This window comes from Pogoniulus pusillus, chromosome 13, assembly GCF_015220805.1.
Source record: "Pogoniulus pusillus isolate bPogPus1 chromosome 13, bPogPus1.pri, whole genome shotgun sequence".
Lineage (NCBI taxonomy): Eukaryota > Metazoa > Chordata > Aves > Piciformes > Lybiidae > Pogoniulus > Pogoniulus pusillus.
The window spans coordinates 24322768-24340812 of record NC_087276.1 but is presented as its reverse complement, the minus strand read 5'-3'; the positions used below and the strand labels follow the sequence as shown (position 1 = coordinate 24340812).

Genomic DNA, 18045 nt, shown 5'->3' with positions numbered 1-18045 from the left:
GCCATGGTCTAGTTGATTGGATAGGGCTGGGTGCTAGGTTGGACTGGATGATCTTGGAGGCCTCTTCCAACCTGGTTGATTCTATGATTTAGGAGCTTCCCCATCTCTTTATTGAATGCATTTAAATTCATTCAGCTTTGTATGCCTCGGTGTAGCACGAGCACCACAGTTGCAAGGGGTCTGGCTTTACTGTTAAACTGAGGTATTTTTTGTGGTGCTTAGGTCCAAATGCACCATTTCATGTCCTGTCTTCTGCTCTGTGGAAGCAGGCACCTTTTTTGTTGCTGCTTTTTGATTCTCTCGATGGGTGCTCAGAGTGCATTGTGTTTCACCTTCCTCCTCCAGCCAATTGATCTGTGTGTGTGTGTTACAGGGATCAGATAAAGCAATTCTATTCTAAGTATCAAAGCATTATGTGTTTATTTCCAGTGCCATATAGGAAAGATGTTTTCTTCTACTGCACGTTCTGAAAATGTGAGATCCAGACTGTACATATGCGTTCCCCAATGTGTTCACTTGCGTCAGCCATTGGAACAGGCTGCCCAGGGAAGTCGTGGAGTCACTATCCCTGGAGGTGTTCAAAAACTGTGTAGACATGGCACTTCAGTACATGGTTCAGTGGGCATCTTAGCGTTGGGTTGATGGTTGGACTCGATGATCTTAGAGGTCTTTTCCAACTTTAATGATTCAATGATTTTGAGAGAGCGTGACAGAGGCTGCATCAGGGTGAAGCGCAACAGACTAAACTTGTTCAGCTCAGTCTTGATAAGCCAAGATAAGAATGTGGAGGAGTTTGGTGCAAGTTCTGCTGCAGAACTTGATGTCTTTTTCGGTTTTACTCATTTCAGCTGAGAGAATCAAATTGAGCGAAACGATTGCCATCGATGATTACATGCTGTATAGCTTTCTGCTTTTCAGAGCATGATGCATTGGTTTCTTCTTGAGACACCTGAGTGAGAAAAACAATTTTGCAGTGCAGATGGTCAGTAAAAATGCTGAAGATAAGAAATTAGGGATATAAAACCTCACATTTTCTGTACTTCTGAAGAGGAAAACCTGACCTTTATTTACAGTGTTGTCACAGGTTCTCTTCCTGCTAGGTGACTTGTCAAGAGGTTCAAAACTAATCTTGTGTGTTGCAGAGATCCTTGGCTTTAGCTCCCCTTTCTCCTTCTGCTCCACATGTATTTTAAGCTTAAGCTTGGCTGTTGGTGACATTAAATTCATGTAGAAGCCTATTGCAGTTATAAATATTTCCAAATCAGTTTTTAAGTGCAGAGTTAACAACGTCTCCTTAGCTTATGAAAAGGCCTTTTCTCTGCACTTAAAATCCCACAGGTATATCTTAACACTTCTAGCATCTTGGAGGTCTTTTCCAACCTGGCTGATTCTATGATTCTACTGCAAGACAGCTGTTGCTTTAACAGGAAGAACAATTCAACTCCACATCCTGGCCTGGAGAAATTGCCCCTGGAATTTTTATTTATCTGTTTTATTTAATCCTACCCAGATGAAAATCCAGCCCTTACGGACTTCTAACATGAAACTTGGTGAGGTTTTATCAGGATTGTTATCGTGCACTGCAGCTACAAGACAACATAATATTAACTCTAGAGGGAAATATTTTTCCTTGTATTCTGATCTTTTTCCTTTTTTATTACAATTGGGATTAATTAGGGAACATGTTGGCTAGACCTGGCCCACAGAACACTTTTGTCTAGTTTCTTTTCCTCCTTGGAGGGAACATTGTTCATGCCATACCTAGTGAAGTGCACAGAAATTTCCAGTGGAAAAAAACAGCAACACTGCAGTATCTTGGACAAGGAGCTTTTGTAAAGCTATTGCTATTTGAAGCATTAAAAAGAAATTATTCAAAACCAGAAGCTCTAACACTGCTAGTAGAGGAGCTTATCTGTCAATTCCATAGTGCACGTGCACCTTGTGTGTTGATGTCGCAGTTCTGCATTAATTTACTTACTGAAGTGACACTGGAGCACTTCAGAATACAAGTGCACCAGCATCTCATCACTGAAAAGTTTTAAGAACAATTCAGAGAAACATGCCAGGAATAATATAGGTAGCATGAATTCTGCTGTAAGGTAAGAGGGATAGAGCAGGTGGCTTCTCAAGGTCTTCCACAGCTATGTTTCCTGTGATTTCAGTGGAAGATTCAGTGAGTGGTGTTTGACCATACCACTTTGTTTTGCTTTGGAAGCATGCTTCTTAATTTAAATTCACACTTAATGCTTGCAGTCATTTGTCTTGCTAGAAACAGCCTCTCTATTTACACAGGCTATATGAAATATTAACCTTAGGAGGTTTGTTTGTTTGCATTGCCTGATATTTTAGGAATGCTGACTCATTTTGCCAGGCCAAGGGTGTGCATGCATGAGCTGGTTACCATCACATCAGAAGGACGAGAACATAAAGGACACAGAGTGCTCCTATCTTGTCTGTGTGCCTGGTCTTAACCCAAGCATACAGTTACTACAAAGTAAATGACAGGCTGTAACTTTGCAGCCTGCCTTGCCATGCCTACACTGTTCGAAGAGATCACTTGCCTCAGTTGAAGTGCCTTAAGTCTGAAGAAACAGACATTAAAATAAGTGTTCTTGGTCTCTCCTGGAGAATTGAGGTGCACAGACCTTGTAGACCACTTGCAAAGTACCCCCAAGTAAATGAAATCATGGGGAGTGTGCCTGAGGCAAAGAATGGAAGCTTATCTGGGCTGTGAAACACTTCATGATTTGGCATCATTACTGTGAATTAGTTCAAAGCTGCTAAGTGTAGTAGAGAGAGTACTTTATGTCTGGCACACTGCGTGCACTTAGGAATCATTGTCTGGCTTGAGGGCTTTGTTTAATCTGTGAAATAATACAAAATGCTACACTTTCTGAGTTTGATCATGCCCTTGGTAACTTGTCTGATCTCTTCCATGACATCAAGTTACATCAGGGGAGGTTTAGGTTGGACATTAGGAAAATGTATACTGAAAGGGTTATCAAAGAGTGGAGCAGGCTACCCAGGGAAGTGATAGAATCACCATCCTTGGAAGTATCTAAAAGCCATGTAGATATGGTGCTCAAGGATATGATGTAGTAGTGGCCTTGCTAAGAGTTAGATGTTTGGACTTGATGATCTTAAGTCTTTTCCAACCATGGGGATTCTGTGATTGTTTGTTCCAAAGATGTCACTTGCCTTCAGATTTCTTCAGTGTGTCCAAGTAGCATGTGTGGAAAGGCTGCTCCAAGGAAGAATCTATTGTAAAGCTTCTTTGGTAATCATTGCATAGAAATAGTGATTTCTCCCAAATCACCACCTGGCAAAGTTAAGGGTAACCTTCCTGGAACCTTCATGTGTGGCTGGGTATTTCAGTATCATTAGTAGGAGTTCTTTAGATAAGCTACAAACAGGCATCTCCAATGCTGAACCTTTAGTCCAGTGGTATTTAAATGTTACATGATTGCTTTTAATTGGGAGGGTAACACATGGTATGGGGACACTGCAGAGCTCCTCCAGATCTTCGTGCTGTGCCAATTGCTGTAAACTTGACATTTTTCCTGACACACCCTGAAATATCAGATCCAGGCCATCTCTTTGCCTTGCCCCTCTACTCTTTGCATTGCTAAAGTCAATGAATGATGCATTGAGCCACAAATGTGAAAGCTCATAGGCAGAATACTTACATAGTCTAAAAATGACATTGAGGAGAGCCAGCTGCCCTGATTTTAGCAGCAGCTGTTACCTGTTCTCTGTCCCTTCCTGGGTGGCAGCAGGACAGTTAATTTTGGTTTCCAGAACCATGTGGTAGGAGTAGGGGTGCAGGCAGTGGGGTTGCTGCTATTTTGTTACCTAACCTGTGGCTTTTAGACAACTGTCTATGCCAAAAGTTTGTAACAGCAGAGGGAATTTGAGAGCTGATTCTCTGAGATGGAGACCCAGCAGTTCTTGCATCCCTCCATCATTCTGGTGCTAGCCTTTTGTTTTGACCTGCCATGAGCTGTGTGAACCTGCTCAAAGAGGTCAAAGGCTTATCACTGCTTGCAAGTGAAGAATTCATCCCCTCGAGGTGAGACTGCATTTTCTGTCTGCTGGGCAAGGTGAACCGTTTCACTGTGGAATCAAGCAGATGCCAGCTCAGTGCAAGGAGAACATCCTCTTTGGCACTGCTGAGCTGATAAAATGGGCTTTGCTGTTGTATGAAGATGCCCTCAACTTTCTCCTTCCTGTTAGAGCTGGTTCCTGTGTTTTTGCATCATGCTGTAATATTGATCTGGATGTGTGAGCAGTCATGAGAAGTCATAAGTCAAAAGTGAAGGGGTTGTCACACACCTTTTCTGAGTCAGGGTCAATGTGCTGGGGCATTTCTGATGGCTGACAGAGCTGCTATTGGAATCACTCCAATACCTGGGAGTCCAAAACTCCCTGTTGCAATGTTTTCTAACTGTGAGACAATTATTTTTAATATCTAATTAAATTTCACATCTTATGAGCTCGGTCTTTTTTTTTTTTATTATTATTATAGCTTTGGTAGGCCACAAGAGTTAATTACAGTCCTCTTTGCAGTGACCTGTAACACACTTGAAAATTGTCATCCTGGCTGTTCTTCCATCAGCACTATCTCTTTTAATTAATTAACCAGTGGGTTCTTTAGTTGTTTCTTCAGTTTCAAATATTAATTTCACGCAAATTTTCAGTCATATTCTTCTCCCTAGTTTGCATACATCTCTTTTAAAATAGGTGCTCAATTCCAGACATCATCCAGCTGAGGTTTTCCTGTCATCAGGGCAGAGTAACTTCCTCCCAGACCTTCTCATGTTCCTCTTCAGTGCCAAAATGCTGTTTGTCTCCGAACTACAGCGCAGTATTAAGTCATTCAGGTTGTGCTGCTGTATCCATTGCTCCTTACTTTGTGTTTCTCCACTTAATTGTTCTTGTTTCCTAATTCACAATTGGTTTTATTGAATTAAATTGATTTCAGATAGTTTCTCCCATTTAACAACTTGCTCTTGAACTATTATTCTGTCTTTCAATTACATCTGCACCACCTTGATGTACTCTGTTCCTTCTGTAAGTATATATTATGTAAGTATTCCTGTGATGTCACTGAAGCTATTGAGTAAAAGTAGTGAATGCAATCAATTCCTTGTTAAGAGAGGTGGGGACAAACTAAGTGCTGGGCAAACAGTATTGGTGTCTTGATCCACACTAAGCCAATGCAAATTCAGTTGAGGCTCAGAGCAGCAGGAATGTGCACAATCTGTTAACACTGAACGTGTTCATGTGGTGCTGTGCCCCCAAGGGAATGAGACTTCCAAGAAGGACTAGGGAATGCACTGCTGAGGCACTGAATCTGGTTGCATAAAGAATGTAACTATGTTTCCTTAGGCTGGACTACCCTAATCCTACCTGTACAGGACCAGTGCTGTTGTTTTTACGTTGTGGTGTGGATGAACTTCATCACTCTTACAGTTGTGCTAGAAAATATGTTAATCTCTGCCACTGAACAGATGCTACCAACACTGCCATGCATATGTCCTTACCAAACTGATATAGGTATTGGTAACCTGCATGGGTTTGGGGGTATTTTAAGGGAGAAAAAGGGGGGAAAAAACCCAATAGCTTGTAATCATAGCATAAAAAAGGATGAATCCCAAAAGTCTCCTGTGAATGTTGATATTGCTTCAGAACTGCCCAGCTGCACAGAAATAGGCCAGAAATTACCAAAACAAGGAGTTTAATTTGTCATGTGAGCCAGAATAAAGTGCTTGAGCGTGTATTTACGTGTTGCATTTAAGTCATAACACTTAAGGTGAGATTCTTCTTGCAGACAGCAAAACTGGGAAATGTGAACTGACGCGTTTGGGTGGTTTTGAATTGCTTTGTAAACTGAAAGGTGGAGAATCCACTCTCTAAAACAAAGGCAAAAATATTCTTAGCCAGTGATTAATACCTTAAGAAATATAATTAAGTTCGCCTGATTCTGGTCACCACTTTGCACTCAGTGCATGGGATAGAGGAATTCCACTCTGTTCAGTAGCTGGGTTTGGGTGATTCGTCCAGCTAAGCAGTCTCTGCCCTCTGGTGCCCACAATACATACAAGGAAGAGTAGTTACTATATTGTAGTTCTTTCAACAGCTGATGATTTTCCTGTGTGTGGGTTTTCCATGGTATGTTTTTCTTTCCTGCACTGTAGCATCTTTTGTAGCTGGACATGAGGGTTTTCAACTGGAAACAGACTCAAGTACAAGTTTCTTTTGTACACACGAGCAAACTTTTTTCTATTGAGCAATCTGTTATTTCACTGCTAATGGAAAAACTGTGGTGATCCAGAATTCTTCTGCCAGAAATGGGAAGGTTGAGGTTTCATTTAGAAAGCAAACATTTTCCCCCCTAAGATGCACTTTTCTTTTTTTTTTTCCCCCTCTTCCAGAAAGCCTTTTTTTGATTTAATTGCCTTTGTGTCTGTGTAGAGGTGGGTGAACTCATAATTTATGGTTCAATGCATAATGCAGTGTATCTAAAATAGTCCTATAATTTATTTTCTCTCTATTAACACTTATTTTTCATAGTCTTATACTGACTGCTTCTGTTTTCAGTTCCATGCTTTAAATTAGTTTTCTTTATGTTCTTCTGTTAGTTTCCCAGAAGGGGCAGGAGTGGGGGGGAGATGTCAGCATTATATCAGTGTGTGTAAGGAAAAAAACCACTTCATTATTCTTCTGTGTTTGAATAGGGCAAGCAGTGGCCAAAAAAAACCAAACCAGATAATTTTACTTTCTGTTCTCCGGAATAGCCTTAATTTATAGTTCTCCAAATTGTGTGAGCAGTTCAGCTGTTGAAACAAAAAGTGTCCTTCAACATGGGTGTCTCTTGGAGCTTTTGGATGGAAGGGACCGGACTGAATGTCTCCCAGTGACAAATAAAACCACTTAATTGCATTTAAAACAGGAAAAAGCAACCCAGCTTTGTATAACAGCATCATCTATATAGTGTTCTGTGTCATCCTCCCAAACTGCTACAGGTGCAAGATTTAACATGGCCTGTGAATCATGATGCACAAATGTAGGAATTGTATTTAATAAGTAGATAATGGAATAATAGGATATAGGAAAATATTAATATATAGAATGTAACTTGTGTTGACAAATTGAAAACCTACCACAGATCACACAGCTATGCTTGCTGAAGGGGAAATGTTGAATTGTTGAGTTATTTTTAAGATTGTGTGGTTGAAATCATAGAATGGTTTGTGTTGGAATCCCCACTCCAGTTAGCAGGGAACTCCTCCACTACATCAGGCTGCTCAAAGAGCCCTGTCAAGCCTGACCTTGAAGGTCTTCAGGAATGGGGCCTCAACTTCGAAGAGCAGCCTGCTGCAGTGTTCCACCACATTGATGGTAAGGAACTTGTTCCTAACATCCACTCTGAATCTCTTCTCATTTCAAACCCTTGCTCCTCGTCCTGTCACTGCAGGCATTTGCAAATAGTCCCTCTGCAGCCTTCGTGTAGCCCACTTTGGGTACTGGAGGGCTGCTATTGGGTCTCCCCAGAGCCTTTTTTTCTCCATGCTGAACAACCCCAGCTCCCTCAGCCTGTCTTCATATCAGAGATAATCCAGCCCCCTGATCATTTTTGTGGCCCTCCTTTGGACCCACTCATCAGGGCCATGTCCTTCCTGTGTTGAGGGCTCCAGGGCTGGATGCAGCTCTCTGGGTGAGAGTAGCTGCTTCCATTTAACTTGCCTGTGGCAGCTTGTGGAGCTTTTTCTTTGGCTGTTGTCAAAATAATTTAAAATTCAAGTGTATTATCAGCAAGTTTGTAAAAAAAATACCTTGTTAAAAAAAAACCCCAAAACATTTCTAATGTGTTCAGCTCAGCATTCCTGCTTCTACAGGTGCCAGCAGGTTTCATGCAGTTACTGGGAAAGGATGCAGAATAAATTCACCAGAACCCCATGGTAGTTATTTTTTTATAACTCAGATGATCACTGGTGCCACACAATGTTTTGCATTTTCTGTGTAGACTTGTAATTTCACATACCTGCAGACTGCTGCTCTCTGAAATAGCTATTTTTATCTTGACAACAATTGCTGTCTCTAATTCCTTTAGCAAAAGGATACTGCTGCTGGCATGCGAGTGGAACAGAAGTGTACTGGCCTGTCTGTAACAGATCCAGCCTGGTGATGTGTGGCCTGGTCTGTACCTGAAATCTGAGAGCTGACAGAAAATTTGGGTTAAGGAGCAGGGTGGCTCTCCCTTTCAGAAAAATGCTCTCAAAAGCTGTTTCAGTTCTTGTGATATGAACACAGGATGGAAGTCCAAAACTGTTGTAGAAACCTTCCTTGTTGTGCTGTTTGCTTCCACAGGTTATGTTGAACTCTCTTTAAATATTTCAGTGTGTGCTTACTCAGCTCACAATGGCTTTTGATAATGTGTGATGAAGCTTCAGGAGAAACATCAACACTGGTTAGAAAACTGGGAAAGCTGGGGGACCCAAAAAAACCTACCTCTTTAGATGTTGCCAACCTGTTTAATGTAAAAATGATCTCAAGCTGGCTGTGCTTTAGTGCCTTTGAATGGCTTCCTGATTGCCTCACAGAGTTACATTGTATAGTGACCCATGTTCTTGCTTCCAGAACCTTCATTCAAATAAATCACAGTTTTCTGTGTGGTAATATTTGTTCAGACTGGTTTGTCTGCTGCCTTTCTCATCCCAGCATGAAGCCAGGGTTTAGAGACAAACAGAACCGCTTCCTGGAGAGCAAGATTAGGCACCTGGTTGGTTTCTCTGTATTTATATTCATGTGTGGTCCTCTTGTTTCCCCTCTTCCCCACCTCTAATAGCTGTGCAGTTGCATTTCACAGAGAATTGGAATTTCCTTATCTTGCTTTGGTTTTTTCATCTCACCTGTGTGGGTGGACTTGCAGAACCAGTGTTCTAGATCTCTCTGCATCACAACAAAAGCTGTTGCCCAGCATTGCAGATTCATTACTCTGAGCGTTGGAAAAAACACAGCCCGTTACTGGAAGAAGATTGAAGAACTGAAGCTGACACAGGTAAGCCAGCAGTCTAGAACCTGGTTTTTGAGACTTAGTACAAAAATTTCCCAGATTGGTTTACCTGTACTCAGGGCATAGAGTAGATTTGTTGCTGTTTTGCTTACACCCTGCCTATCCGGCACGTGCCAGAATGAGTATAGTGATGATACACTGTGCATGAGCATTCAAAGATGCTTTCTTTTTTGTTGTGATGGTATAGTACACAACAACTTTGTCCTGACAGCAGCAGCAGTGTATTCCAATCTTTACATCAGAAGCAAACCAGGGCTTTTCTTCTAACTACATTTAGCACGAGAGCACGCAGCTGTGTATAGAATGTATTATCTCACTGCTTGCTCTTGCTCATTTCAGAAACAGTTCATAAAAAGCCAGAACTAAAGATAATAGCATGAAGCAGAGCAGAAGTCTGCAGAGCACCACAGCTTCATTACTGGTGGTTGGGTCTTGTTGGCAGTCTTTAGTTAGCCCACTGCTCTGTACAAATACTGCCCACTGATTAGATGTCAGTGGAGGTAACTGCTGATGCTAGCAAAAGTAGACCACTACAGTTGGGGGTTTGTTCATTTATGACCTACATGTTCCATCCAGTGCTGACTACTCCAGTTAAATATCACCAGGCTGTAAAGGGAAGGGAATAGGCGTGGCAGGCAAGTTTTTACATTCTTAGGGGTTTATTGGCCAGAAATGCTGTACAGGCTTTTTCAGTTTTAACTATTTTTTCTTTCCAACAAAACTTGCCCACTCCACCCCCCCAAAAAAACCAAAACCCAAACAAAAACGAACCAAAAAACAGTTGGCACAAGAGGTTATGTGGTTTAGCTGATTTTTTTTTATAAGGTCTGAAGGTTGCATACATGTTTTCCAGGATTAGTCAGTACCTTAGCTGTAGTTCAGTGCATCATATCTGCTTCATTTCAATTATCAGCTTAAGAGACAGCATAGCAGCTGCAGTCATTGCTCCCTCAAGGATAAGGCTGATGTATGCTCCTTTATGTGTTTCCCTTTTCAGCCAAGTGAGTTCTCCTGTTTTGCTACACTCACCATTTTCTGACTTTTATTAGGGTTTGGAGTATTCACATTTCAGCCTTGTCTGTTTTGCAGGTTACTTTGTCTGGGTTCATTCACATGAAGTCGTAGTGTATGAAGCACTCCATTTACACCCACCAAAACCTGGCACCAAAAGACCAAGCAAGCAGAAAAAACCAAGTGAGCCTTCAGATTTGCCTGTAACTAGTCTTCTGGTGGCAACTTTGAGGAAGATTTGATTCTTGTGGCCACAGGGAAAGAAGGTCCAGCCACAGGCATGTAATAAATGATGCTTAATAAATGATTCCCAAAAGCTGCCTTTATGTGTTTGCTTTGTGATTGCTCAATTAGGTATTGGAAAGAAAAGCTACAGGCTGAGTCTCTAGATTCATGACTGGTTTTCTACTGATGCAGGCTGACTTGGAATTCTGGTGCTAACCAGAGGAACCAAGTTTTCCACAGGGAAATAGGGATTGCTTCTCAGAATTCCCTGGTACGTCACAGGCATGCCCAGGGAGCATTCATCCTTCTGCTTGCACAGTCTGTCATTGAAATGGGAAGTTGAGGAGAGAGGTAGACAAGAGGTACAAAGCAAACTTTTTTTCCACCTGCAGGGCATGAACACCTTTCCGTTGTGACACTATTTGTGTAGCCTGAACCAAGGTCGTGTACAAAGGTGAAGCACCACACCGTATCTCAAGCTGCTACAACAAATTAACTATTTAACACTTTGCTAATGTTGTGCATACCATCCCTGTCTCCCAGCATAAGAATAGAGCAAATAATCTCAGGAAGCTTTTGCCTGGTAGAAGTTACTATAATATGAGAAACTTTGTCCTGGACTGTGAATAAACAGAAGCAACAGGAATCTGTTGGAAGGAGGATGGTGTTGAATTAGGTACAGGAAAAAAATCATTCTGGAGAGATGTGTGTCCATGGCCTAGAGCTCTGTATACAGTTCAAGCTGATGTAGTGCCGTTTCTCTCTGGTAACATAGCAACTCAACCACACCTCCTCCTGCTGAAAGATGCTGAAGAGCCCTTTGAGCACTATCTGGTGTACTGCAAGGGAACTGCACCAGTTTTAATTACCACAGCATTGCCAGCTGATACCCATTTTTCCTTCGGAATGGCAAGGAAAGAAAAGTCTTCATTTTCTGTCAAGTAACCCATTTTTTTTCCTTCAGTTGTGTAGTAATCAAATTTACATTGCAGAAGGGACTATGCTAATTTGAAATTAATATCAAGAGTTGTATCTAGCAGTGCATTTTATCTTATACCAAAGTAAATTTTGCTGGAAACTAAGCATTCTTGTCCACCTGATGCACCTCTTGTTTAGGACTTCTGTGTGGTGGGACTATGTTAACATGGTGGATGAGTACTCAAGGATTTGAGCATGTTTTTCTTTTTGCTTAGACTTTGCAAATGACTGAAAAGCTTTCCCCACTCCTAACCCCTCTCCTGTTGTGCAACAAAAGAGCTTTCCTTTAAACATCATTTCCAAGCACAAGAAATCGTCTCTGGGCCTTACTGAACGTTTGATTTAAGGTGTGATGAATCCTCTTATGCCAAGTTGAATTTTTGAATGTATATTGTAGATTAATGTTTAATGCAGCTTAAAACAAGTATTGTTCAGAGTTTCTGTTTTAAGGTTGTTTTGTTTGGATCTTGGGGCTTGTACAAAAAGAAAAAGGATATGCCAAGTCTGCACTGGATGTCGCAACCTGACACTTTGTCAGGGCTAGGGTTTTTGCTGCCTGTCTTAGAGATGGTTGTTGCATTGTAACAGTACAAAAACCTTGTTCTGGCTTTGTGACCTGTACCAGGGAGACTTAAATTCTCTGAATTTTAAATGTACTGATTTAACTGTAGTGACTTAGCAGTGGTTGTCAGTGCACTTTGGTATTGTTTTGGGGAGGAGGCATGTTTAGGTGGTGTGTGGCAGAAACAGCCATTGCAAGATAATGCTGCTGGTGGTGGTGTACTTCTGAGCTTTCTGGTTCATAAACCAGAATTTCTAGTGTAGTTCAGAAAGCTTGACTGGAGCACATCAAAACCAGTAGCCCACCTAAAACAATATAAAACTGCACTTTGAGCTGTGCATATACAATAAATCTGTGGCAACGTTGTGAAAACTACATAAAAATGCAAATACTTCAATTTTTAACTTGATAATGCTTATGTATCCCCTCCCCCTTCTGTCTTTATAGGTCTACGAGGGCTAATCAATCTTGGGAACACATGTTTTATGAACTGTATTGTCCAGGCACTTACCCACACTCCACTGCTGCGAGATTTCTTCCTCTCCGACAGGCACAAATGTGAAATGCAAAGCCCCAGCTCATGTCTGGTCTGTGAAATGTCTACGCTTTTTCAGGAGGTGAGTGCTGCTTGCCACAATGGCATTGCCTTTCCACACATGCTGGCTGTTTCTTACCCCAGAAGGAATTGTGTTCAATTTGCAAATGTAAAGGGAATGCAAATTACATTTCCCCTCAAGGTGTGACAAAACAGAGCAGTAAAGACTGAGACCCTACTGTAAAAAATATCCAACTGCTGAGAAGGAAACTACTGGCCTTTTAAGTCCTGCTTTTAAAGTCACTTTTGTTTAGGCAAAGCTGATGCTGGAAATAATTACAGTGCTGCCTGCTCTTCTGAGACTGATCTGCAAGACTTTAGTCTTAAAGCTGAATGTGTGCTTTAATTAAAGGTGTAAGTTGTAACTGGAAAATATGTCACAGGCTATTTGGGTGATAACGGGAGTGAGAATAACGCAGGAGTGTATAGCCTTGTGTCTAAGGCACTGCAGATGTACATAAAGATTGTAAAGATGTTGATTCTGCTTTCTAACAAGGAGAAATATCTTTGCTCTGTCATCCCTTATGTGGGAAGCCATTAATGACCAGGAGGATGTGAAAAAGTGAAGATGTTGTTCCACTTTGTACCTTTCATGTATGAGCTGCTACTCTTTCCCTTTCTTACTGAGGTGCCTGGCTCTGCAGAGTGCTTTTCTCTGTAGGTTTAGTCCATGCTGTGAGACAGGCACAATCTTAGCTCCTAATCAAGTCAAAGAGCTTTAACTTAGTTCCGCATCAGCAGTGTGAGGACTGTGGCTAAGGCTTAGGCTTCTGCTAGGTTTTAGACAAGTCTTCAAAACCAAATAAAACAAGTCTGTGCCTTTCCCTTAGTAATAAACCTGTCCTCTTGGTAAGTAAAGAAAAAACAAAACAACAAACCCCAACCAAACAAAAGCTCTTCCACATGCTGTCACAGAGCATTTAATGGAGATGTCTATGCACAGAGTATGTGTGTGCTGTCATGGAAGTTCATTCAGAGACCAACCTAAAATGGCTTTTACCTTTATCTTCTGATTTTCAATTTGATTTTACTTCTGTGCTTTTTCCACTGGAGATTATTCTTTCTCGTCAGTGCAGGTGAGTTAAGTGTATATAGAAGATAAAAATCCCCCATAACCATTTCCAGCACAGAGTTGTTTTTCTGCTCATACTCAGTGCAGACTTGAATTTACAGCCTTTCATGGTGCTTATCAGTCATTAGTTGAATGTTACACTCCTTAGTTTTTGATTTATTTTTCAATTATTCCTGAGTCTGTTAGGAAAGGAGGTAAAAACAAAAGGCAGACATAGCAATAGGTAGCAGCTGCACTGTTATTGAAACCATATGTGCACTTAAATAGGAAAATACCACTGTGCCTGAATAAAAAATAATCACTCATGGTATAGAAGCAGCAGTTTCTGGACTCTCTTAAGAGAGAAACCTATTTGCATATTGTAAAATACAGGTACTATTATAATCTTGATATCTTTTCACCTAATTGTGGTGTAGGCTCATTGTGATGAGCATCACCACATTCTGTTTACACATATGCATGTTAGCAAAATCCCTTTGGAAAGAGGCAATAGGTCTTACATTACAGGCTGAGGGGTGGAGGAAAGCTGAAGTCTGGTTTTTTTTGTTTCTATTTTTGTACGTGGAGCCCTGTTGATGGTCTGGGGTGAGTTTTGCTAGACCAGGTACTAATCCATAGCCAAGATCAGGCTGTTATTCAGAGTAGGGTTTAAATGCATTATTCACATTAGTTTGTAATCAACTTTAATTTCACACAAAGCTTTGGAAATCTTAGCCTTCATTTTCCCCAGTCCAAATTTATGCCTTGCCAGTGTGAATATTGTGCAATATGAGGGTATATGAGTGAGGGAAGAGCCATATCAGTGGTATCAGCCTGTGAAGATAGCAGTACTGTCCTTATTTCCCAGTGAAATGCTCCAGCTCTGTGCTGTGGGAGGACAGTGTAAAGTGACTCAACCACCTCAAAGAAAATCTAGAGTTAGTCCTTCACAAACAAAACTGTAGTGTCTGTAACCATCTCAGTCTATTTTAACTTACAAGCACTAAATACCAAGTTATGTTTATAGCTCTGTCAGCACTCATTGTAAAATTCTGCTTCCCAGTGAGTTTCAATTTCTCCACATTCAGAATTAAAACCAAAATCTGGAGTAGGCTGGTTCCAACTATAGAAAGATTCCTGTGCTGTCATATGGAGTTAAGGTCCAAATGAGGGAGAGCTAACTAGTGGAGGTCTCAGTGCTGTGATTGAGGATTCCTTTGTAATTGAATTATTGGGAAGGCTTTGATTCAGGTTCTGCCTTGTTCTTATGCAGTATTCCCGACTGGGATTCACTATCCCAAGGCATCTTACCCAGTGACAAATGATCAGGGCAAGGGTTAACTGCATCTTCTCCCCACCCTTCTTTTCTGGAGGTGTGATCTTATATAAATGGAATGCCAGGGAATCTGATTAAAGCCTGCCTATAAGAAGTCTCCAGGAGAAAAAGAGACTATTTTGAATATCGAATGAAATTTACTGTACATAAGCAAGTTTTGCTGTTAAACACTTGTACTTTTTATGAAGATCATTTAATTGTATAGTTCCTGTGATTTTTCACAGTGATAGGAAACAACAAAGTTCTTCCACCTTGAAGTAGGTTGATGTAGAGTAATGAGTATCAGATGATTCACAGAACTGAGTTTTTCTCTTGTAGTTTTTCTTAGAAGTATGCCAAAGATTGATCTCTGTTTGCTTTTCAAAACTGACTGCCTCAATTAACATTGTTATTTGTGCTACTTAAAACTTATTTTTCAATAGAATCATGACATGAATTACACTGCATAAGAGAAGGAATGAAAAGGATTTGAGAATAACAGATAGTGGTGGAACTGGATGAAGGGAAGATAGAACACACAGAATCTGTTCATTGAGCCTTTAGGCTGAAAGGGTTTGTGCACTACTTTTTACCTACTGGTATTTGTGTTTTAGTTTTGCAAATTAATTTCAAGATGGTCCACACCCTTAAAAGATTTATCTAAATCCTGTACAGAATGTCCATTCAGGATGTCAGGATTACCTGATCTTTAGTTCTTTACTTTGTGACTGGAATAGCAACAGTATCTGGGAACAGAGAAGAGTGTGGCGCATCCACTTGGATTTGAAGAGCAAAGCCTTCTTTATTCCCATCATTACTCATCCTCATGAGCCTATCAAAGTGCACAGCACAACTATGTGAAGAGTGGAGAAGTGAGGAAAAACAGGAAAATATGATGATGATTTATGGGTTTGATATCTTTGGGTGGTGTACTGCTGAAATTACTTGTGTATGGAATAAGTTCCAACAAAGGTACACAGGAGAAAAAGTAAATAAGGCTCTTTACACAGGCAGAGACCTTGCTGCTTGCCATGGAAAGGTTTGTGCCAACAGTAAAATCTTGTAAGTGTAGAACTTACAAATTATTCAAGCAAAATGTTTTTTTCTGACTCCTTGAAGCATTGCTTTTTGTTGGGAGCCCTCCAGTTAGTGTTCATTTATTCTGCACAGCACATGTTCTCCCCTGTTACCCACTCCTTTAGCCACTCTAATGTCTCAGAACGTTTAAAATCTAAATTGAAAACTAATTTTTACGAGGAGCCTTTACCTTCTCATATTGGAGTGGAGCCTGATGCAGGATTTATGCTTATAAAACCTTGATTACAGAGCTGGGAGACCATTTGCAGGATAGATCAGATGTACCTGCATGCTCACACAGTTGGGCAACTTGGATGCATGTGCTTTTGTTTTGGCAGGAGCAGATGGAAGGTGGTGGTGGGTCCTGTCTTGGTTCGGTTTGAATTTTAAAAGCTGACTGCATCTATATATTTTTGGCAACAGTGCAAAATACAAAGCCTAGAACCCTCTAAATCCCTTACAGCTTCTTTCTTTTAGAATCCAAGAACACGTGGGTTTGAGTTACTTTTACTCAGGTTGTAAAAACAAAGGCTTTGAATCCTGGTTTGTTTTGGTTTTACCTGCACCAGCAATTCAACACCAAACTCACTTGAGCTTTTTGTCTTCAGTATAAACAAACTGATGCTGCAGAACTGAAAACAAATTTAAAGGAAAACCTATTTAAATAATGTTTGGAAAAATCGTGCCATTGAAGGGTTTTAGAAGTGACTTGTAAATGCATTGTTATTTGATGTTATTTTAATGAACAGGTTTGTGTAACAGTGATTGAATAAGGCTGTACATGGACTTTTTTTTCCTCTCTGTGCGCTGGAAAACCTCTGATAGGTTGCTTTTCCCAGCAGCAAGGAAATGAAAGAAATGAGATGGATGTTTTATACATTCCAGTTAAAATACTGCTGTTAAATGTGCTTAGATTTCTTTTGTTTCATTTTTGATTTATTAGAATATTGATGCTTCCCACACACACATTCACCACATTCTTACTAGGTGCATTTCTAGGTTCTATGTGATAATAGCTAATAATTTGATAAAGCTTCTTGTTAGATTCTCCTAATCCTAATGAAGCAGTAGAGAATGTAAAATCTGCTTGGCAGGTCTAGTGTCTGCAGTGGAGTAATTACAGAGAGTGCTGCTGGTTAAAATGACCAGAGAGCTCTGGGACTAATTGTAAGGAGTGACGGAACAGAGAAGTTTTATTGCTGCAGTTCCCTGAATTATGTTGAGCAGCAGCTGCATCAGCAGATTTCAATTACCATACGACTGCTCCTCCAGTCCTCTGGTGTCATTCTTGTTGGCATCAGACTTTGCTATTGATCTGTTTATTTATGGAAGTGTTTTGTGATGTTTGGCTGCAGAGGTTTATTTTGCTGTTGTTGTTTGAAGCTTGAAATAAAGAAATTTCTTTGCAAGGAAATAGATTAAAACCATTTAGAAAATGCCAGAATATGAGGACCTGAGATTGTACAACCTTTTGCCTACCCATCCATTAAAATACAGCATATTTTATCTAGGCAGGTTTGTAGTGCAGTGCCTGTACTTGCACTGATATAAAGTGCTTAGAGACTGGGCAGGGAGAACCTCCTTCCCTGTGAGAGTGAGAAATTGTATACTGCTGAGGTTTTAAATCTTATTTTTGTGCTGTATATTTGCTGCATACTGTCTTCTGTTTGAGAAGATTAACTGAAAATAAACCACCATTGATCTTGGCAAAACATAATGGTGCTGTTACAGGCACCCTTTACTGGCAAATACCTTTCCCAAAGGTCAGGGAAAGCAAAATGACTTAGAAATTTTCATTTCTTAAAAATAAAATGTTGCTTTGTTAAATGCAACTTGAAGGCCAAGAGAATTAAATCTTCTGGGTCTTCCCTACCTCCCTGCAGGGCCTCCACGAGCATTGGTGCTTGGTTTTGGAACTGCTATTGCTGTGCCAGAGGTTCTTGAACATATCCAGCAGTCAGTCTGCTCAGGAAGAGGTTGCTAGCTTTCATCTCACACTCAGACAGAGCTGAAGTGAAGGCTCAGGAAGGAGTAGGAAAGTAGCAGCAGTAGGAGTTGGATACAAAGGGAGAAGGTGAAGGAAAGAGCAGAACCTCCACCCAGGGAAATGCAGACCCTTAGTTCTTGTTTGTTTTTAAGGTGGGACCTGGCTGGG

The 18045-nt window shown here is 40.7% G+C and overlaps 1 protein-coding gene across 2 annotated transcripts in view; it reads left to right on the top strand.

The window, feature by feature from the left end:
* The window catches only part of USP22 (ubiquitin specific peptidase 22), a 103441-nt gene that overhangs the window by 61396 nt on the left and 24000 nt on the right, over positions 1-18045 (top strand). For both annotated transcript variants that reach the window (XM_064153586.1, XM_064153585.1), the window contains one exon: positions 12300-12469. In XM_064153586.1, coding sequence (XP_064009656.1) covers positions 12300-12469 — 170 coding nt within the window. The remainder of the gene's footprint in view (positions 1-12299; positions 12470-18045) is intronic.